Genomic DNA, 23289 nt, shown 5'->3' on the forward strand with positions numbered 1-23289 from the left:
GGGTGTGAACATTTTCATAGCGATTTTTCCCTAAAAACAGTTTTGCGCAATAGCTGCCAAACCCGGCCCAGATGTTTCACAACAGTCTTCTGAGATGGTATCTTCACTGAGGTCAGCAGAAACTCTAGCTGAATTTCCTTAAATCCTGTACCTCCAAGACCAAATGCAACTTAGGCCTTAGGAATTTTGGTCAGTTCTGTGTGGCTGGTAACCTTAGCCACCAAAAAAATGCTTTAAAATCATTTCTATGTAGCATTTAGATTAAAATTTGTCCTTTGAAGTCTGCTTCCAGTTGGCATTTTGGATATCAATTAAATTGAATCTCTGCTTTTGTGCTCATATGTTGGGCCACATGGCCATAGGGCCTATTAAAGGTTTTTTTTTTTTAAAAAGAAACAAATTTCATTTTAATATTGTTAAAACAGTAACACTAAAAAATGAGACTATGAGTATGCAGTGCCAAGTCAATCCAAATAGCAGTTCTGATTTAGAATTGATAAAGTGTAAGATCCTAATGGTAACTAGCTATTATAAACATATGTTCTATGTCAAGACAAGCTCTCAGCTACAGAATTCTAAAAATCCTAAAACTCCATCTCCTAAGGTACCAGCAAAGAGGAAAGGGATTTTTAATCTGAGAGCAGAGTAGCAATGGAGTTGCTGGTTACCAGAGGAGGAATCTGAGCCATCACAGCAGGAAGGTTAGAGAAAGTGAAAGTGAAGTGGCTCAGTTGTGTCTGACTCTTTGCAACCCCATGGACTGTAGCCTATCATGCTCCTCCGTCCATGGGACTTTCCAGGCAAGAGTGCTGGAGTGGATTGCCATTTCCTTCTCCAGCGGATCTTCCCAACACAGGAATCGAACCCAGGTCTCCTGCATTGCAGGCAGACGCTTTACCGGCTTCAGAGAACACTAGTCTAAACTATATTTTTAAAACTTTTTTCCCCCAGTCCTAAAATTCACCCAGGAGAAAGAGGCTGGTTTAACTGCCAAGCAGAGAAAATTGATCAGCCCGGAGGGCTGCACCTAGTCGGAGAGGTCGAATGGCATCTTGCTGATGACCTCCCCATTCTCATCGACTATGGTGTCGTAGGCCCAGCGGCGGTTGCAGCGGCAAGTGGGCCCACACTTGGTGGAGTTACACTTGGGGCACGGGTAGAAGCAACCCATGCAGTCTTTATCAAGGCAGTCACACAGGTCAGCCTCATTGAAGGTGAGCCTGCCCTTTTCGTCATACTTGTTGACTTCACGTTTTTCAGGAACAGACTCATTTTTCTTTGCCATTTGCCCTTTCTTGATCTGCTGCCTTACTTTAGGATTAAAGTTGGCTACCTGAGGCCTGGGATTTTGAAGTGACAACCGTTTTAACTGCCGATCCAACCGTTTCATTTGCTTCAGTTCCTTCTCACTTGGTTTCTCAGGAGAACTTTGACGTGCAGGTCTCTCTCGCACGGAACTGCTCTTTTCTGCTTGTTCACTCTTTTCTGCTTGTTCACTCTTTTCTGCTTGTTCACTCTTTTCTGCTTGTTCACTCATTTCTGCTCACCTGGGGACACAAACAAAGTCAGCAACCATTTGTGGGAGCTCAGGCAACCATGAGGACACTGGAGCTGGTAAAAGTCATTTCAGAATGGGCCTATTAAGTTTTTAACTCAAACCTGGCTTAAGTGGATAGGAGCAAGTTTATCAACACCAACAAATCTTTGGACAAAAGTGCTTTTATCAGATAGTATTTCCTCCTTTATTTAACCATCTCTTTTGTCTATCAAATGTTTAAATAACCATTCATGTTTGTCTAGACTAGTACTTCTCAAACAATGTGCATATGAATCGTTTCATGATTATGATTATGATTAACTAGATTATGATTCAGTTAGGACTGGGGTAGGGCCAGAGAGTCTACCTTTCTAATGTATGCCCAGATTGTACTGATATTGCTAATTCCAAACCTACTTTGAGTCTCGAGGGCCTAGAGTTAAACCAATAGTGATCAGGGGCAAAAATTGCTTGATCAGGGGCAAAAATTGCTTTGCTTTAATAGAAACCCAGTTATTTTTCTTAGGTCAGTGGCCCTAGGATAGAAAAACAACAGTTCTTTATTTAAATAATCTCTTTCTGTCCACAATGCCCCCCCACCGCCCCCACACAAGGCAAACTCTTGACTTTTCCTCCAGCTAAATTGGTTTGAACAAAGAAAATACTGTTTGAACCACTTCAGATCAATATACATATTCCTTGTTTCTAATGACTGTAGTAAGTAATGGAAATTGGACGGTCATTTTTAGCAATTGCCTTTTCTCTTTAAAACATCAGCACATTAGCTGTGGTTTATTTATTTCCTTTGAAGTGACCTCCAGTTCCCAGGAAACACTCTACAAACTACTTTAAGGTAATTCACCATATTGAATTAGTGATTGGTTTTTAAAAAGGCTTTCTAAAGTCAGTACATTCTCAAGGACTTTCAGTGTCATTTCGCGTCTCTCCATGTCTCACTGTCTCCCTGTGTATGTCTCTTCCCTCACCACTGCCCCCATCCCTCTGATTCTCTCCTAACTGGCCCATGTCCTACAGACTCCACAAAGCTTCCCAAACTACTGATAATTGAAAGTAGAGAGGCAGAGGATGCCCATTTCTTTAAGGATGTTTTGCCTAGCTTCAAGAAGCAAACTGGCCAAAAGGAAGAGAGACAGAGGATGGGGCATCAGCTGTGAGAGGATCACCATACTAGAGAAAAGTTCCCTTTGCTTCTCACTGGAGAGTTTCAGACAATTCCAGAGGACTGGCCACACTCTGTTTGATCCATACTACTAATTTCACACAACAGGTTCCCTTTTAGGTCTTCCTCGTTACTTGAACGATGTAGTGTCTACAGAGAGGGAAAAGCAAATGATTCCCCTGAATGTCTCTCCTGAATTGGATTTATTTGCCAGGATCTTGTTGAGTAAATACCCAGGACAGAAATAATACGGTTTCATAATTTCTATCTAAGTTACTCCAATGTCTTGGCAGGTCTAGAACACTTAGTTGTTTCGTTACTCTTATTCTTTGAGTTGTAATTTCATAGTTGACTACTTACCTTACTTTTTTTGGGGGGAAAGGGTAGCAGCTACCTTTCTGATGCATTACCCTAGGCAGAGGAGCCTCAGGCATCACACTGCCAGGGGTCAGACACTAGCACTGTCTTCACCACTAACTATCTGACTTTAACTTCAGATGACTTCAGTTGCTTAACCTCAGTTTCCTCATCTGAAAATGGGGGTACTGATAGTACCTTCTCTTTGGGTATGCCCTAGATTAGGTGCAGTGAGAACTTCAAAGATGATATAAGACCAGGTTTCTGCCCGCAAAGTTTGGCAGTCTCCACTGGAGAGATCAAGTATCTGCAGCTCACTGCAAGGACAGGGAAAGGTACTCCAGTTCAGATTCAGAGAACCCTATGGGGGGTGGGGTTCGTAATAGTCAAATATCAATAGAGGCATCCCTATTTAGAACTAAGCTTTAAATCTTTTTTCTGCACCCCCCCCCAGTTTAGTGAGGTGCTCAGTCACTCAGTTGTGTCCAGCTCTTTGCAACTCCATGGACTATACCCTCCAGGCAAGAATATTGGAGTGGGTTGACATTCCCTTTTCCAGAACTAAGCTTTACATCTTAAATAATTCCGGTTCATCCCCATAATGGTAAAAAAAAAAAAAAAAAAAAGTGTGTGTGTGTGCATGTGCAAATCTGCCACTATAATTCAGTCTAAAGCCACTATTTTTTTTTTCATTCATTCAGCAAATATTGATCTGGAGTCTATCATATATGCTAGGAATTGTGCCCTATTTATTGCAGTCACAACTGCACACACAAGTCCAGAGTACTTCAAGCAGTGGCCTTTACAAAAATGAATGCTACTGCTGCTAAGTCGCTTCAGTCGTGTCTGACTCTGTGCCACCCTATAGAGGCAGCCCGCCAGGCCTCGCCATCCCTGGGATTCTCCAGGATAAAACACTGGAGTGGGTTGCCATTTCCTTCTCTAATGCATGAAAGTGAAAAGTGAAAGTGAAGTCGCTCATTCGTGTCCGACCCTTCGCGACCCCATGGACTGCAGCCTACCAGGCTCCTCTGTCCATGGGATTCTCCAGGCAAGAGTACTGGACTGGGGTGCCATTGCCTTCTGTGTACATGATACTAACAGGATATAAATCAAGTACAGTCCAAAACCAAGTTACTAAAGGACACAAAAGAAAATGTGAAAAAACAAGGGAAGGCCTGGTGAAAAGAACATTTTGTGATCATTTTAAGCACTTATCCATATCACATGACAAATTCCATCTTTATGTGTGTAATGATTTTTATTAATTTACCAAACGAAAGGATGATGTGAGACATTTTCTACCAAGATACTTGTATGATTCACCATCTATCCTGCTTTTTCATTCCTGTGCCCCCAAATTATCCTCAGTATGAATACGTTGAAACCACTTATGCCTTTGGGCATACATACCTGGTCTTCTTACATGGAATGGTAGCCCTGATTTCAATACGACTCTCTCTCATACTTCAATAAACCCTTTCCCTACATATTCTCTCGTAACCAAGACCTGTTCTAAGTTGTTTACAATGTAACCATTGCCATCATTTACTTTACCTTTGCAATTATTTCTATCATCATGATATAATATGTGACAACGTGTTTGTGTATATGGAGGAAGCAAAGCTTCTATCACATGTGCAACTAGAAATAAGTGATTTACAAATATCATGCATCTGAAATACAAAGAATAGAGATGAACTTCATGTATTTGAGATCCTCCTTCAGAGGCCTATCTCCTCTTCCACTCAGTTAATCAAATGCAGATAACTTCATGGACCCAATGATACCCAGAGCAATACAGAGGTGAGGGTAAAGAAGTGAGGACATCAGAGCAGCTGAGAGTTTCTGGGAAGTCTTGAGTATGCAAATTCAGATTTCACCTTGGCCTGAAAATATGCCAAGCACATTAGTAGAAGTCTGAAGATGTGACATGCCTGAGGATTGTGGGGAGAGATATGGTGTATATATGCATAAGATCACACATGTCAGATACATTAAAACAATACAGAAACAAAAATGAATAAATTGGGGTAAAAATCTTTCACTCTTCAATTAAGGAAAATATCTGTGTAGGCCAATTTTAAGGCACAGTATTTGTTTTGGAAACAGGCATCAAGACTCTGGTGGAGAAACTCAAAGTTTAGTTATGAATAGCTGTGAACCAAACACAAAACTGATTCTCAATAAAAGAAAATAGAATCAGGTTACAATGAGACCTTTTACTGAAGGAGCACTGTAATAGCCCAATGTGCTGGATACTGCAAGTAAAATCACCAGGCAGCTGAACCGATGTGGCCATTTTATGTTCAGCTATGGCACACTCAAGACTTCCCTGGTGGCTCAGACGGTAAAGCGTCTGCCTACAATGCAGGAGACCCGGGTTCAATCCCTGGGTCAGGAAGATCTCCTGGAGAAGGGAATGGCAACCCACTCCAGTATTCTTGCCTGGAGAATCCCATGGACGGAGGAGCCTGGTGGGCTTCAGTCCACGGGGTCGCAAAGAGTCAGATATGACTGAGCAACTTCACTTTCTATAGCACACTCAACCATTGACATGAGATATGTTTGTGAACCAGAATTGTTAGCTTAAAGCCCAGGGCCTCTTAAACCCTTGACCTCTCTCAAAAATGTTGGGAGGATATGTTGAGGCAAACAGTTTAGGGAAATTCAAAATAGAAATAAATGCTCAGTGAATGCATTTGAACCCTTGACATTCCAATCCTGTTGGTCAGGAAAGAGCTTGGTATTTTCACAGGGAAATATTTTTTCTGTTGAAAATCTTTGAAGGTAATATTGTTTTCTTCTTGTTACTGAACTATTTACTTGTCATAAAATAAAAAAACTCTGAGCCCAACCACATAAAAGTCTTAAATGCATGAGCTTTATCCTTATCTTTCTTACCATAGTTCTGTTAGTCCTTAAATTTCATGGTGCTGAAAATATCCTTTTTGTGTTTCTTTTCTGGATTGTTCTCCCTCTGAGCAATGGTTACCAGAATCTTTTAGAATGACATGTATTTGCTAATTGGATTAAAGGCGAGATAATGGAAGACTTTTTTCCCCCAACTATCTGGGTGATACTCTTGATCTGGAAAACAGATGTTTCAACATCTTTTTACATCTCTGTGTTCATGATTACAGTAAGCTTTCAGAATATTCCAAATGATTCCAATTCACTTTCCACATAGTTGGAAGCAGGAATCTGTTAAGATGAACCCCTTTACACTTACATGTAATAATAGGAGGTGAAAGAAGGTAGAAAAGGGAGGGAGGAGTCCATTAGACTTGTTCTTGGTTGATGTTTTTTATGCTTCTCTCAGCTCTCAAAACTGTCTTTTTGTTTAATTCACTTATTGAAGCAGTTGATGCTTTTTATTATCCCACACACACAGATTAAATATATTAAAATATACTTACTAAGTGGAAGATGAAAGATAATCCTTATTTAGGTGGTTACACCACTTTCACCGAAGACAGTCCTTTTACCTAAAACACCATCAAAAGGCAGTTTATCATCTATTCATTAGGGGGAAAATGTGTTAAATGTAACACACGAATAAAATCTCCTGTCCTTCCCAATAATTGTGTCTCTTAACTTGCATCTTTCATCTAAAAATGTTTATACAAGTTTTGTAGGCCATTGGTATTTGAGAAAATGATAGGAAAATGGTTATTACTGAAATAGTTTTAATGAAAAATAGTTTCAAATGTTCAAATTATGTTAAAAAAAAAAAAAGCGAAGGGGGCAAAAGAAATCTTATTACAGTAGTACCCTGGCTGAAAGTTTCAACAAATTTAGTCTTTTAAAAAAACCTTCAGTAATAGTAATAATGAAAGAGATCCTTTTCGTTTAACAGCGAGAATGACTAACTTGGCATTAGAAAAATTTTACATTTTCCATAACTGATACTTGGAATCAAAGATGTATGAGAACTTTGTCTATATTTGAGGTTATACAAAAGCCTTGATGTATACAGAAGTGGAAATTCTTAGGTCCTGCACCCAGAAATTCCAATTCATTAAGTCTGGGGGTTGCCTGTGACTCTGCATTTTTAACAAACAGTCATGATGATTCTGATGTTGGAGGTCCAGGGACCACACCCAGAGAAGGGTGGTTGTGTAACCCTTCTGAGATTGTAACAGAGCCCAGCTCTGCCTGCCATCCTCTGATCGCACAGCTGTTGCTAAATATCCTTCAACAAAGATCTTTAGGGAGATGACTTTCATACAGTTTGATATCTTGAGATACTTTATGAGTGATCCTCAGTTATGACAGTTAAGCACCTTTGATTAATTCACTATACTCCTCCTGAAATTAGTGAATTATGAGGGTGTATCTGGTAACTGTCTACAACCACACTACATACTTGGCCAGAACCCTCTGGTTAAATAGAGGTGGGGCTGCCTATTCACCTAGATTTGAAATACAAATGAAATATTAGAATTCAAATGAAGGACTCTTAGTCTACCACCATTATATACTGGGGTCTTCCCTGGTGGCTCAGAGGTTAAAGCGTCTGCCTGCAATGTGGGAGACCCGGGTTCAATCCCTGGTCTGGGAAGATCCCCTGGAGAAGGAAATCGAAACCCACTCCAGTACTCTTGCCTGGAGAATCCCATGGACGGAGGAGCCTGGTAGGCTCCCTGGAGTCGCAAAGAGTCGGACGCGACTGACCAATTCACTTTATTATATACTGGAGAAGAGATGATGTCATTTGGAGCAAATCATAAGAGACAGCGCCCATACATTAAAAAGTTGTTGAAAGGGTAAAGAAAAGGGGTTGAATTTAGACAAAGATCTGGTTATTTTGACACCTGGTATATACTATAGTCTGTTTTGCTGAATTTCACCAGCTCTTGCTTCTGTTTGTCTTCCTAAATAAAATTAGACGTGTTCCTGCAAGCAGAATGTAAGAAGGCTTCTGGTGAATTCTAGACTGTCTCTGAGTAGTGTGTCCCTCATCACAAATACCTGGAGTGGGGGAGGATCCAGAAAGCTGCCATGCCCACAGAACTGCTTTTCTGTGCCTGCAACGAGTGCTGGACCAGTTCTACAAAGGAGGCCAGACAAGTGCTTACAAATGAGGCACAAGGTAGAGTTCCTAAGGGATCCAACTCTTTCTTTCTTCCCTCCTTACCCACCCTTCGTTTCTCCTCTGTTGACACCATGCAGAAGGGAAGTGTGGAAGAATGTATTATTTGTTCGAAATTTCTCCTTCTATTCTCTGTATTGTGCCATAGTTTCACTAGGTAGATTATACTTCTCCATCCCATTGACCTTGAAATTCGCCATATGACTTGCTCGGGCTAAGGGAAAATGGGCACAAGTGATCATTAATGAGTTCTGCGCTGAGATATTAAAGGGCATTGCAAATTTCTGCCAAGTTCTTCTTGTATTTCTGTCATCTGCCATGAGAAGTGCATACCCCAGGAAGCTGCTGACTGCAAAATGAGACACATATGAACAGACCTCAGTCTGATTCACAGCCTTAAGCAGAGCTGCCATAAGTGATCCACAGACACACGAGTAAGAACGTCAATGGTATCTTAGTCAACCACTAAGATTTAGGGGTGGGGTTTTTGCTATGGAGCAGCATTATAGCATTAGCTGAATAACACACTAGGGTAACTGCCATTTACTTGGGACTCACTCCTTGCCAAGCACCACTAAGATTAGCTCCTTTAATCTATAAAATTTCCTTCTGAGATCTGCTAATGCTTCCATCTTTCATGAAACATCTGCTCAGAGAAGGCAAGGACTCATAGCTAACAAGTGGCTGAGCCAGAAACTCAAATTCACATTCAAATATTGCATTGGCCAAAAAGTTCGTTTGGGTTCTTGTGACATTTCATGGAAAAACCAGAATGAACATTTTGGCCAACCCAATACAATGATTATTCCATGGCTTTTTCCTATTTTTCCTGCAGTTGAAACCACAGGTGATAGCAACAACCATCACATAAAGCACAAGTTCACTCTTTTATGAAGGGCACTTTCCCGAGTCTTTTCAATCCAATTACCAATTGGGATACTTAAGTTCTGTTTAGTTCTGCTCTAGATTGAATCATAGCCCATGAGATTGGAAATGGTAAGTCTTCAGTTCAGAAAGTATTGTGCTTTAGAAACCACAGGAAGGCTTAACATAGATTGGAATATTCTGAGGTGATAGGTAGGAGAGAAAATGTACCAGATAAAAACCCGTTGAGCCAGTGTTTTGAGCTTTTCTTGACTAAACCAGACAGGCTCCACAGAAACTACTCAGGATCCTCGCTGTGACCCCACTGCAAGAGACAACCATTCAGACAGCAGCGCCAGGATTGTTGCAGTGACACTCAGAAGGAAATATTTCCCGTCTCTGGCTGCCCATTGGAATCACTTGGAGACCTTGAGAAAAAAAAAATTCTGGGCCCTGCTGACAAACAAATGTCATTGACATTTCTAGGTGAAGAGCTGAGCATTTTTTGTTGTTGTTGTTGGGGGGAATGTGAATTTTTTAAAGTTCCCCAGGTAATTCTATTTTCTTTGACCACACTGAGTAGTGTGTGGGAAACTAGTTCTCAGATCAGGGAACAAACCCTAGTCACTCCCCCACCCCCGTCTACAGTGGAAGCATAGAGTCCCAACCAATGGACCACTAGGGAAGTCCCCCCAGGTGAGTCTAATAGGCAGCCAGAGTTGCGACCCACTAAGCTACACTGGTGGAGAAGGCAATGGCAACCCAGTCCAGTACTCTTGCCTGGAAAATCCCATGGACAGAGGAGCCTGGTAGGCTGCAGTCCATGGGGTTGCGAAGAGTCGCACATGATTGAGCGACTTCCCTTTCACTTTTCACTTGCATGCATTGGAGAAGGAAATGGCAACCCACTCCGGTGTTCCTGCCTGGGGAATCCCACGGATGGCTGAGCCTGGTGGGCTGCCGTCTATGGGGTCTCACAGAGTTGGACACGACTGAAGTGACTTCGCAGCAGCAGCAGCAAGCTACACTGGTGGCTCAGATGCTAAAGAATCTGCCTGTGATGCCAGAGAGACCTGGGTTCAATCCCTGGGCTGAGAAGATCCCCTGGAGGAGAGTGTGGTAACCCACTCCAGTATTCTTGCCTGGAGAATTCCATGGACAGAGGAGCCTGGAGGGCTACAGTCCACGGAGTCGCAAAGAGCTGGACACAACTGAGCGGCTAAACACAGTGCAAGCTGTAATAGAAGATGGGCTTCCCTGGTGGCTCAGTGGTAAAGATTCCACCTGCTAATGCAGGAGATGTGGGTTCCATCCCTGGGTGGGGAAGATCCCCTGGAGGAGGGCATGGCAACCCACTCCAGTATTCTTGCCTGGAGAATCCCATGGACAGAGGAGCCTGGTGGGCTACAGTCCACAGGGTTGCAAAGAGACATGATGGAGTGACTGAACAACAACAAGAAAAGCTAGAAGATGGACACAGAAAATGTATTTGCTGATTTGCTGATATTTAAGATTAAAAGCCAATTCTAGCCAATGACTCACTCATGGAGACTGGAGTGTCAGCTTTGCGTGTCTTTAAACTTCCTACCTACTCTCCTATCATAATTCTGTACTATTTCTCTTTCCTCTGTGGAATATTTACTGAATCCATAGTTATTTACTGAAATCCACATTTATGTTAATTCCTAAAGTGGAGTTTGCCAAGGGCTAGACTGTAAAAGTTTATAGAGTTTGTAAAGAATTCACGAAAACTGTTATGTGCTAACTTAAAGAGGAGAGATGTCCGTGGCTTCATTGGCCAAATAAATAAAGCCCAGACTGTCGTTTATACTGATTGTATACATGGTTCATGCTGCTGCTGCTGCTAAGTCACTTCAGTTGTGTCCGACTCTGTGCGACCCCATAGACGGCAGCCCACCAGGCTCCCCCGTCCCTGGGATTCTCCAGGCAAGAACACTGGAGTGGGTTGCCATTTCCTTCTCCAATGCATGAAAGTGAAAAGTGAAAGGGAAGTCACTCAGTTGTGTCTGACCCTCAGCGACCCCATGGACGCCAGCCTTCCCGGCTCCTCCATCCATGGGATTCTCCAGGCAAGAGTACTGGAGTGGGGTGCCATTGCCTTCTCCGTACATGGTTCATACTCTCCTATGAATATTTTGCAGCACTGACATTCTAGTTGAATTTGCACATACAAGTTCCCAAGGATTAGCTGTGACTGGCATAGCCCGAGATTCAGACATGCATGCTATCTTGCTCCTGCATACAGAGACCCCTTGTGGCACTTATCTGACTGCCTCCCAGGATATGTGGGAAACGTTCTATTTCTTTTACAGTAAGATACACGACTCTCTTACTGCACTGGTGGCAACTGATTTTTTTCGATGCATTTGAATGAAAATAATATCTAAGTTTTATGGAGTATTGTCTATGTGCCAGGCACTATCCTTAGCATTCTACATGCATTAACTCATTTAATCCTTAACTCTATGAGGTAGATGATCTAGTTATTGTCCTCATTTTACAAAAGAAAAAAACTGAGGCACAGAAAAATTAAGTACGGTGTCTAAGGTCACACACCTATTAAAGGATGAAGCAGGAATTTGAACCCAGAAAGTCTATTTCCAGAATCTGGATTTTGAGCCACTAGAAATACCACATCCCTTAGTAGGCAGTAGGTAACTTTCTTTCAACTTTAGTAGGTAGGAGACTGATCTGAGTACATTTTAGGAGAGGCTGTAGAGCAACCAGTAGTCTCCTCAATGCTAGTGGAAGTGCAAACTGGTACAACCACAAAGAAACTGTTTGCTAACAGTTGATACCTACTAAAGCTGAACACCTGCTTCCCCTATGACCCAGTAATTCCTGGGCACATATCCCAAAACAGTGCATACATGTGTTGATGAAAGGACATGAATTTGGGTGTTTGTAACTGAACTGCAAACTACCCAAAGGTCCATCAACAGGAAAGCGGATAAACACATTCTAGTGTATTTATACTGCTGTGCAACAAGGAGAAGAAACAATGTATCACTACACAGAGGAATAAGGAAGGCTCTCACAAACAGAATGCTGACTGAGAGAAGTCAGGAAAAAAGGGCACAGGCTGTAAGTGTCTATTTATATAGAGTACAGAGGCAGGCAAAAGGAATCTCTGCTATTAGGGGTCAGGCTATTGTTTACCCCAAGGGGGAGAAGCTGTGTCTGGAATGAGTATTTGGGGGAGGGGGCTTCTGGGGTTGTGGGTAAAGATTTATTTACTTATTTGCGCTATGTGGCTTGTGGGATCTAGTTCCCAGACCAGGGATTGAAACCTTGCCCCCTGCAGTAGAAACACGGAGTCCTAAACACTGGACTGCTAGGGAAATCCCAAGTCCTCTTTATTGATCTGGATGGCAACCCACTCCAGTACTCGTGCCTGGAAAATCCCATGGACAGAGAAGCCTAGTAGGCTACAGTCCATGGGGTCGCAAAGAGTGGGACACAACTGAGCTACTTCAGTTTATTGGCCACAGCATGTTTAAAGTTCTGAAAGTTCAGTGAGCTTTACATTTAGGTTACATGCACTCTTCTGTATGTACACTACCTATCAATAAAAAATTTGCAAGGGTACTACCTGTGATCAAATATTACCTAGGAGATTTCATTAAATATTTTCAAATAAACAATGCATATTTAAGGAAAGTAGTCATTCCAGGCAATCAAAGAGTAAGTTTCCGCTATCTCTAGTTCTTCCCCCAGTTTCCTGCTTTTTATCACAAATGCCAACCTGATGATTTAATAATAACAAGAGAAAATGTTCAACTGGGTCAGGTATATGGAACGGGTTCAGTGTGTTTGCCTCCAGACAGGAGTTCAAAGGCAGGGTAACTAATGACAGTTGTATGAAGGTATGTTTGGTAGGGGGGGCTTCCCTGGTGGCTCAGTCGGTAAAGCATCTGCCTGCAATGCAGGAGACCTGGGTTCGATTCCTGGGTCGGGAAGATCCCCTGGAGAAGGAAATGGCAATCCAGTCCACCACTCTTGCCTGGAAAATCCCATGGACAGAGGAGCCTGATAGGCTACAGTCCATGGGTCACAAAGAGTCACGACTGAGTGACTTCAGTTGGTAGCAGGTATCAAAACAAAGATCCCTGGCTGACTCCCTTTGCATGTCCTGGAGCACTCCCAAGGGTGTAGAAATAGCTTTCTTTTGTAGAAATCTTCAAGAATGAGGAAACTGAGATCTCCGCTAAGAAGTGACTGACTCCACATGACACTCTGCCTAAGGGCAATCCCCTCTGAGGACAGAGTCCTCACTGGAAGCGGGTGGACCAGCTCACAGTAGGAATTCTCACTACTCCTGCTCACCTGTGTTAGCAACTCATCAGCCACCCCTTTATATTTGAGGGGTAGAGCCCAATCCACCATGGCCTGTTTATCCCACTTCTTCCTTGGAGAGAAAGACTTCATTAAATATAACAAAGGCAATGCTTTACCAGTGAAAGCGCTCTTTTCTTTTTGCCTAAAATGTATGCCTACAAAAACCTTTCATCACTATAGATTCTGTCAGCCAACTTCTTTCTGGTAAGTTCTACAGGGAAGAACTTTGGATTCTAGCTCAAAAATTATCATCAAAACAGCCACAAAATTCACCTCTATTATCAGGCAAGACATGAACCTGGCCATCTTACCAGGTTTTCTTTTTCTTCCTCTGTGCACTGCACAGAATTATGGATAACTAAATATAAGATAACTTTGGCAAATACTTTTCTTAGAATTCTGCTGTTTATTCTCAGGGGAAAAGTCGTATGCAAAGAAACTAGGTTGACTTAACTACTAAGTGTACTCATCAATCATTTAGTGAATTTGCTCCAGGTCTTATTTCCAGTTGCATTTTAAATTTCAATCTATTTTCAGGATCAGATTTATTCCCCCCTCCCTCTCCTCATCACCTCTCCCACCACAGAAGCCATGCTGGATTTACCCTTAGTCCCACTAAGCCCTTGTGGGAAAGAAAGACTTCCAGTGAGAAGTGATGAGGGAAGAAGGGAGAAGGAGAAGTGTCCGACTCTGCGACCCCCATGGACTGTAGCCGGCCACGGTCCTCTGCCTATGGAATTTCCCAGGCAAGAATACTGGAGTGGGTTACCATTTCCTTCTCCAGGAGATCTTTCCAAGCCAGGAATCGAACCTGTGTCTCTTGCATCTCCTGCATTGGCAGGCAGATTCTTTACCACTGAGCCACAAGGGAAGCCCGTCCTGGCCTTACCTGAGTTGATTTAAGGTCCCTTTCATCTGGGAGGCAAAAGAGGAAAGATCTCTGGATAGGGGATGACGGAAGACAAATTCTTAACCTGGTGTCTGCCCTGTGCCTCATCTGATGAGCGTTCTGGGGCCCCCTAGAGGGAGGGGTCAGTGCCTAATGGCTGAAGGTGCTCTGTTCATCAGAGGTTCTGACATGTTGGGCCCAAGAAGGGGTTACATGATTATTGGGCAGAGGAGATAAAACATGAAAAGAAAATTACTCAAGATAAAGTAAAAAAGGGCGAGAAGGGTTATGCTCCCCAGACCTACTCTTCCTGAGACCATCACATAGCACTGGGGCTTTAGGACCTTAAAGTGAGCGCTGGAGAATGGCAAGTCATAGAAGAGAAATAGAAATAGGTGCCTACCTGGCAACCACGAAGTACCAATAGGTACGTGACAAACACAGCTCAGAAGAACATGGGCAAGCGTTTTCCTAACTACCTGTAAGATACTTGCCCTGTGAAGTCCCAGGGGCATCGAGGAATTTCTAGTGGCAGTTGGAAGAGGAAGCCACTCAAAATGGCTGTGTTCTTGCTCTCTGTCTTTCCCTGGTCTGACTAGTGCCTACTCCACCTACACCCTACGCGCAGGACAAACCTTCCCACATCCTTGCCTCACGGCCCAGCTAACTATAGCTTACCAAACGGCTGATGAGGAGTCTGCCCCTCAACGGCTTTCCTCGATCAGCCGTTTCCGCTTAACGGTAGACTTGGGTGCCCACGAGTATGGGTTCTTATGTGCGCATGCGTGCGCTCTTGTGTGCGTGTGTGTTGTGCGTATGCGTGCTTGCGTGGGCGTCTGCGAGCATATGCGGGTGCCTGAGCGCCTGCGTGGGTGCGTGGGTACGTATGTGCTTGCGTGTGTGGGTGCGTGGCTGCGTGCTTGGCCGCCAGCGTGCGTAAGCGGGTGCCTGAGTCTGTGCGTTCATGGGCGCCTGTGTGCGTGGGTGCCTGCGTTACTGCACGCGTGCATGTTCAGCCAGGTCCCAGTCTTTGAGTGTAGCCTGCCAGGCATTCTCCAGCCGAGCATAGCCATTTCCTTCTCCAGGGCATCTGCCTGACAGGAATCATTTGAGGTCAATTCCCATACAATTGGTAATCCTGGCTTCCCCCAGGCCCCAGCAGTGAAACCTGCCAACGTGTCCATCCTGCCTGCTTGCTCCTGCGTTGCACATGATGGGATGTTGTTCCAGGACCTTGCTTGAGACAGACAAGGTCCTCCATCGGGTAAAGCATGATGTCTTCTTCTCTGTCGCTGAATTAGGGCCCTTTCATTGGTCGTGAAACTGGGCAAGTGAGGCCTTGCTGGCATGTGGGATGCAGCAGAACAGCTGCGAGGTCGCTTCAGTCGTGTCCGACTCTGTGAGACCCCATAGACAGCAGCCCATCAGGCTCCCCCATCCCTAGGATTCGCCACGCAAGAACACTGAAGTGGGTTGCCATTTCCTTCTCCAATGCATCAAAGTGAAAAGTGAAATTGAAGTCACTCAGCCGTATCAGACTCTTCGCGACCCCATTCACTGCAGCCTACCAGGCTCCTCCGTCCGTGGGATTTTCCAGGTAAGAGTACTGGAATGGGTTGCCATTGCCTTCTCCAGGTCTTGGTCTAGGAATCCTTAATTTACGCATAAATGTGTGTGTGTTTAAAATTTTATTTAGTTAGCTTTTGGTTGTGCTGGATTTTTGTTGCTGCTCAGGGGCTTTCTCTAGCTGGGGAGAGCCGGGGCTTCTCCTGGCAGTGGCTTCTCTTGCGGAGCACTGGCTCTAGGGCACGTGGGCTGAGTAGTTGTGGTTCACCGGCTTAGTTGCTCCAGGGCATATGGACAGGGAGGGATTGAACCAGTGTACCGGCATTGGCAGATGGATTCTTTACCACTACGTAACCAGGGAAGTCCAGTTTGGGCATAAAAATGTGACATCATTCATTCCCAAACTGCTAAGATCTGGGAATATTTTAATTATTACACAGTAGGGTGTGTTGCCCAATCTCCTTGGAGAAGATTATACAGATGGTGTTTTGTCAAACTACTTCCATTATATAAAGGTGCTCTGTGGAAAGAATAGTCAATAATCAAAATAGTTTGAGAATACTGGATTAAATAACATTAAGTAGATGGATTGTAATGGGGCACAGTTCTTTCTTTTCATCTTGGTACCTGGTGGACACACCTGAGAGAAGCAGCTGTTTCTCTTATAGAGTTTGATGGAAAGTTTGTTGGGAAGCAGTGGCCAGTATCACAGGACATCATCTTATTTTTGAATATTTATTTATTTATTTGGCTGCTCGGAGTCTTCGTTGTGGCACCTGGGATCTTTAGTTGTGGTGTGTGAACTCTTCTTTGCGGCATGTAGGATCTAGTTCCCAGACCAGGGACTGAACCCAGGCCCCCTGCTTTGGGAGTGTGGAGTCTTAGCCACTGGACCACCAGGGAAGTCCCTCACCTTGTATTTGAATCTCCCTCTTTTCTCCTCACTTTAGCTGCCATGGATTATACCTCCCATGAAAGCTTTAGCATTTAAACCTTTCTTCTGGCTCTGTTTTCCAGGGAACCCAGGATAACACAGTGTGGGAAAATATCAGGGCTTTCTGGTCTCATAGACCAGTGGAATTGTGCTATGTTAGGCCTCCTTGGTATTTCTCCATCTCACAAAGTACACACTCAGCTTTGCACATGCTGTTTCTCTATATGGAACATTCTTCTTTCAGACATATGCATGGTTTATTCCCTCACCTCCTTCAGGTCATTGCCCAAGTATTACCTACTTACTGAGACCATCCCTTCTCTCCTATTTAAATTTGCACACATATACTGCACTGTATTCCTTCACCCCTCATTTATTTTATTTATTGTTATTTCTAGAATAATAGCTGCTATTATATGTCATCATTCTTGGTAAGCTCCATGAGAGGAAAAGCATTCAGTAAGTATTTGTGAGGCAGCTGGATGGGTGGATGGGTAATGGATGAATGGATGGATAGAGTGATGGATGAATAGATGAACAGATGGAGCAGTTGGTGATAAGGAGCTGTTCTTTTTCATGGTTCAGGATCTCTGTAAACATGGTATAAAAAAACTCCAAATGAACTTCAGTTTGAGGATTCATGGGCAGTTCAGAAAAGAACTGTTGAATCAAACTGTGCTGAATGTTTTCTTCAGTTACTCCCATCAATGATAGGGCTAATCAATTTTGGAAGGCATCCTAGTATGCCTTCCAAACAGTCTCATTAGGCTGTTTGAAACTATTGATGTCCGAATATAGCACTCTTATCCCTTCTTTTTCATCATTAATTAATGGATTAAATGTCCACTATAGCAGTGTTATGGAGAAGGCAATGGCACCCCACTCCAGTACTCTTGCCTGGAAAATCCCATGGGGGGAGGAGCCTGCTAGGCTGCAATCCATGGGGTCGCTAAGAGTCGGACATGACTGAGCGACTTCACTTTCATTTTTTACTTTCCTGCATTGGAGAAGGAAGTGGCAACCCACCCCAGTGTTCTTGCCTGGAGAATCCCAGGGATGGGGGAGCCTGGTGGGCTGCTGTCTATGGGGTCGCACAGAGTTGGACACGACTGAAGTGACTTAGCAGCAGCAGCATAGAAGTGTTAAAATCTAGCCCAGGAAGAAGGTGGTCCTGGACTGTTGGCTAGCTGCATCTCATTCCATCTGATACTGCTGAGGCCTGGCCATCAGTGTGCATTTGAGGGAGACAACAGAAACCCACCAATAAGACGGCTGGAGAGCTTGCTAAGTTTAAAGGCATCCGTTAATGGACTCTCGTTTTGAGCAAAATGGAAGTTTGTTCTTTAAAAATTTTGTTTTGAAGTACTGATTTATGTAGAGATAAAAGAATGCTTAGGGTTTAAGACAGATCAGCTTGTGTTCACAAAATCATTCTACGTATATTAAGATGAGGAAAGGCCATCTGTTTGTCTAGAAGAGAATTGACTAGCTTTTGAGTACCTTCTAAAGTGGCAAGTGATGAACCATTTTAATTGGGTTGCTTTAGTTATGTCTACAGTTTGTTTAGTATTTTAACTCTTTATAAGGCATGCCGTAACGTTGGGAAATGAGTATAAACCCTAGTTTGGGTGGGTGGTATCTAGATGTTTGTAGCCCTTGTTTAGTACCTATAATTCTAACCATAAGAGCTTCTACTTAGTATTTATGATGATCCAGGAATCACATTCAATGCTTTCAGTATGCTGTTTTTTCTTCACAGCAATCTTAGGAGCGAAATATTATTATCCCCATTTTAAAGCTCAGGAAACTACCACTTAATGGGGTTTAAAGCCAGGGTCTTACAGCCATTAAGGATCACAGGCAGGGCTTTACCATGTTTGTAGTTCAGTTGCCCAGTCATATCCCACTCTTTGTGACCCCATGGACTGCAGCACGCCAGGCCTCCCTGTCCCTCACCATCTTCCGGAGTTTGCCCAAGTTCACGTTCATTGCATCAGTGATGCCGTTCAGCCATCTCATCCTCTGACACCCTCTTTGCCTGCCCTCAATCTTTCCCAGCATCAGGGACTTTTCTAATGAGTTTTCTGTTTGCATCAGATGACCAAAGTACTGGAGCTTCAGCTTCAGCATCAATCCTTCCAGTGAATATTCAGGCTTAATCTCCCTTAAGATTTGCTGGATAGTATACAGTATACTAACACATATATATGGAATTTAGAAAGATGGTAATGATAACCCTGTATGCGAGACAGCAAAAGAGACACAGATGCATAGAACAGTCTTTGGACTCTGTGGGAGAGTGCAAGGGTGGGATGATTTGGGAGAATGGCATTGAAACATGTATAATATCATATGTGAAATGAATCGCCAGTCCAGGTTCAATGCATGATACAGGATGCTCAGGGCTGGTGCACCGCGATGACCCAGAGGGATGGTATGGGGGGGAGGTGGGAGGGGGCTCAGGATGAGAAACACGTGTACACCCATGGCGGATTCATGTTGATGTATGGCAAAACCAATACAATATTGTAAAGTAAAAAAAAAAAAAGTTTGACTGGTTCGACCCCTTGAGGTCCAAGGGACTTTCAGGAGTCTTGTCCATCACCACAGTTCGAAGGCATTAATTCTTTGGTGTTCCGATCTCACAGCCATACATGATGGCTGGGAAAACCATAGCCTTGACTATATGGACCTCTGTTGGCAGAGTAACATCTCTGCTTTTCAACACACTGTCTAGGTTTGTCATTGCTTTCCTGCCAAGAAGCAACTGTCTTCTGAATTCATGGCTGCAGTCACTATCTGCAGTGATTTTGGAGCCCAAGAAGAGGAAATCTGTCACTACTTCCACCTTTTCCCCCTCTATTGGCCATGCAGTAATTGGGCTAGAAGGCATGACCTTAGTGTTTTGAATATTTAGCTTTTTTTTTTTTTTATTCTGTATGCCTTATTATCTATTTTTTATTTATTTCCTTTTTTTTGCCATTTCTTTTTTTTTTAATTTTATTTTATTTTTAAACTTTACATAACTGTATTAGTTTTGCCAAATATCAAAATCAATCCGCCACAGGTATACATGTGTTCCCCATCCTGAGCCCGCTCTTTGACTCTCCTCCCTCACCCTTATCAAGAGGCTCTTTAGTTCCTCTTTGCTTTCTGCCATTAGAGTGATATCATCTGCATATCTGAGGCTGTTGATGTTTCTCCTCCCTATCTTGATTCAGACTTGCAACTCATCCAGCCTGGCATTTCTCCCGATGTGCTCTGCATGTAGGTTAGACAGAGTGACAGCAGACAGCCCTGTCATACTCCTTTCTCGATCTTAAACCAGTCAGTTGTTCCATACAGGGTTTTAACTGTTGCTTCTTGACCTGCATACAGGTTTCTCAAGAGACAGGTAAGATGGTCTGGTATTCCCATCTCTCTGAGAGCTTTCCACAGTTTGTCATGATCTATACAGTCAAAGGCTTTCGTGTAGTCGATGAAACAGAGATAGCTGTTTTTCTGAAATTCCCTTGCATTTTCTATACTCCAGCAACTGTTGGCAATTTGATCTCTAGTTCCTCTTCTTTTTCTAAACCCAGTGTGGACATCTGGAAGTTCGTGATTCACCTAATTCTGAAGCCTAGTATTCAACATTTTAAGCATGACCTTACTAGCATGGGAAATGAGTGCAATTGTCTGATGGTTAGAACATTCTTTAGTACCACCTTTCTTGGGAATTGGGTTGAGGATTGACCTTTTCCAGTCCTGTGGCCACTGCTGGGTCTTCCAGATTTGTTGACATAATGAATGCAACATTTTGATGGCATCCTCCTTTAGAGATTTGAATAGTTCTTTTGGAGTTCCATTGCATCCACTAGCTTTATTAACAGCAGTGCTTCTTAAGGCCCGCTTGGCTTCACACTCCAGAATGTCTGGGTTTGGGTGACTAACCACACCATTGTAGTGATCCGGTTCATTAAGATCTTTTTTATACCATTCTTCCATGTATTCTTTCCATCTCTTCTTGATCTCTTCAGCATCTACTAGGTCTCTACCATGTTTATCCTTTATCGTGCCCATCTTTGGGTGGACTCCATGCTTGCAGACTCCTGAATCCAAGCTCTGGGTTTTGAAGAAAAAGGGAAAAGGCTATATAAAAAGTGTTGAGTCCTAAACTCTCAAGTGATAAAATTTAGATGATTCAATACTACTGACATACTTCTAACCCTGGTAGAATCCACCTTGTTCAGGAGGAGGGACACATGCATGCACACACACACACACACACACACATACATACAAACAATAACACACAGATACACTTTTATTTATATGCACATACACCTACACACACACCAGCCCTTGGCCATTCACACCAGGGCAATTAGCAGACACTTGTATTCTGGGATCCTTCAGGCTCAGAGCCAAGTTAAAAGACAGACCAAATGCATAATGGTTTTGAGCACCAATCTGTAAAGGTAATAGCATTTCCAATGGAAATCAGAAATATGGTACCATTTAACTCAGATCTACATGTGTGACTACTTCTATAACCATCAACATACAAATCAGTCCTACTTTAGTGAAGTAGACAGTAGAAATGACAAAAATCATCCTGGTGCCAGTTCTACTGCCTCAGTAAGAAACTGTTGCATTAAGATTGGAAGGACAGCATCAGAAGCACATATCTAAATCTTAGTTTTCCTCAGCTGCAACATATCTTGGTCCAGACCTGTTTGTGCAATGGGTGTTCTACTCTATTTCTAGTGCCAAAGTACCAGAGGCTTGAGCACTGCTCCCAGTCTTCTATTCCAACAACATTGTCTTCTTCAGCTCTCATGTGTGGTCCAGTGCATGCAGTCCAGTGCTTGTCTCTGCACTTGGACTTTCCTTCTGATCCAGTGTGGAATTTGTGGAACAGATCTTGATTGCCTCACTGGCCTTCAGGCCTCTCCCAAATTTGACTTTACATATTAGATTTCCATTTGGGTCTGGGGTAAACTACTTTTCTTGTTATTTGGCTATCAGACATGCTGCTAAATCTCTCTAGGCTTGGCCTGGTCTAGCCTAGCCTGTTTAGCCTTCCTGGGATCAGCAGCCTTCTCTGGCTTCCCAAGCATCCCAGGAATGCTTCCAGGATACCCGTGCTTGTTGAATGTTCAGTATCTGTCCTGTCCTCTGAATGTAAACTCTTTATTCAGCACTCTTTCTCTAGCACTTCACACGGGTCCCACCATGTTTGGTTCAGTTCAGTAGTCAAGTTCGACTCTTTGTGACCCCATGCATTGCAGCATGCCAGGCCTCCCTGTCCATCACCAACTCCCAGAATTTACTGAAACTCCTGTCCATCGAGCCAGTGATGCAATCCAACCATCTCATCCTCTGTTGTCTGCTTCTCCTCCCACCTTCAATCTTACCCAGCATCAGGGTCTTTTCCAATGAGTCAGTTCTTTGCATCAGGTGGCCAAAGTATTGGAGTTTCAGCTTTAGCATCCGTCCTTATTCAGGACTGCATATTCAGGACTGATTTCCTTTAGGATGGACTGGTTGGATCTCCTTGCATCCCAAGGGACTCTCAAGAGTCCTCTCCAACACCACAGTTCAAAAACATCAATTCTTCGGGGCTCAGCTTTCTTTACAGTCCAACTCTCACATCCATACATAACTAGTGGAAAAACCGTAGCTTTGACTAGACGGACCTTTGTTGGGAAAGTAATGTCTCTGCTTTTTAATACACTGCCTAGATTGGTCATATCTTTCTTCTAAGAATCAAGCATCTTTAATTTCATGGCTGCAGTTACCATCTGCAGTGATTTTGGAGCCCTCCCCCCCCCCCCCAAAAAAGAAGTCTGTCACTCTTTCCCCATCCATTTGCCATGAAGTGATGTGATCAGCTGCCATGATCTTAGTTTTCTGAATGTTGAGCACCTCACGTGGGGCCTGCCATGGAGAAGATGATAAATAAGTATTTGTCGACTAAATAAGTGAATGTATATTTATTTACTTTGTTTGCAGGTACATGACACTTAGGATGTGCCTGGAAATATTGTAAGGATTTTATGCACATGAAACTCATTGAAATGTTTTTTAACATGCCATGTATCGCACTAGACTGTTTGTTCCTTGAGGACAGAATTTGTGCTGATCTCTAGTACAGTATCTGACAATATATTTTGATTACATGAAAACATCTATACTTTTAATTGTTAAAATTACATTTCTGAATCTATGTCTTTCTACTCTGAGCAACATAAAAACACAGATCTCTTAACTTGTAAATGCTCATGTTTAAATGGGAAAAAAACAAAAACAAAAACAAATGGACCGTTTCATGGCCAAATTATCTTAATTTTATTTTCTTGCTTGACAATTTCTGTTGCTATATAGTTTCATATTCTGTTATTTTCCTTTGCTTAGCTATCTATTGCTGTATAATGAATTACCCCCAAATTCAGGGTAATTTTATATATACTAAAATTTAACCTTGCTCACCACTGTGTGGGTCAGACATTCAAGGAAGTTTCAC

At 43.0% G+C, this 23289-nt stretch overlaps 1 protein-coding gene across 4 annotated transcripts; it reads right to left on the reverse strand.

Moving 5' to 3' along the window:
- Positions 1-1024: 1024 nt before the first annotated feature.
- Positions 1025-15528, reverse strand: LOC129641172 (ARL14 effector protein-like). Of its 4 annotated transcripts, none has more exons than XM_055565957.1 (3): positions 15515-15528; positions 6494-6562; positions 1025-1547 (listed from the first exon to the last, which is right to left on the reverse strand). In XM_055565957.1, the coding sequence occupies exon 3, from the start codon at positions 1535-1537 to the stop codon at positions 1028-1030; it is 510 nt and encodes a 169-aa protein (XP_055421932.1). In that variant the 5' UTR covers positions 1538-1547; positions 6494-6562; positions 15515-15528; the 3' UTR covers positions 1025-1027. The 4 variants fall into 4 exon arrangements, with proteins under 4 accessions (XP_055421932.1, XP_055421931.1, XP_055421933.1 ...); XM_055565956.1 differs by lacking the exon at positions 15515-15528 and adding an exon at positions 14960-15080; XM_055565958.1 differs by lacking the exon at positions 15515-15528 and adding an exon at positions 14685-14951.
- Positions 15529-23289: the final 7761 nt, after the last annotated feature.

The sequence above is a fragment of the Bubalus kerabau genome, unplaced genomic scaffold (genome assembly GCF_029407905.1).
Source record: "Bubalus kerabau isolate K-KA32 ecotype Philippines breed swamp buffalo unplaced genomic scaffold, PCC_UOA_SB_1v2 scaffold_94, whole genome shotgun sequence".
Classification (NCBI taxonomy): Eukaryota; Metazoa; Chordata; class Mammalia; order Artiodactyla; family Bovidae; genus Bubalus; species Bubalus kerabau.

What these genes read in the sequence shown, in the direction of transcription:
- LOC129641172 (XM_055565957.1), bottom strand. Translation starts at nt 1,537, where the DNA reads ATGAGTGAACAAGCAGAAAAGAGTGAACAAGCAGAAAAGAGTGAACAA.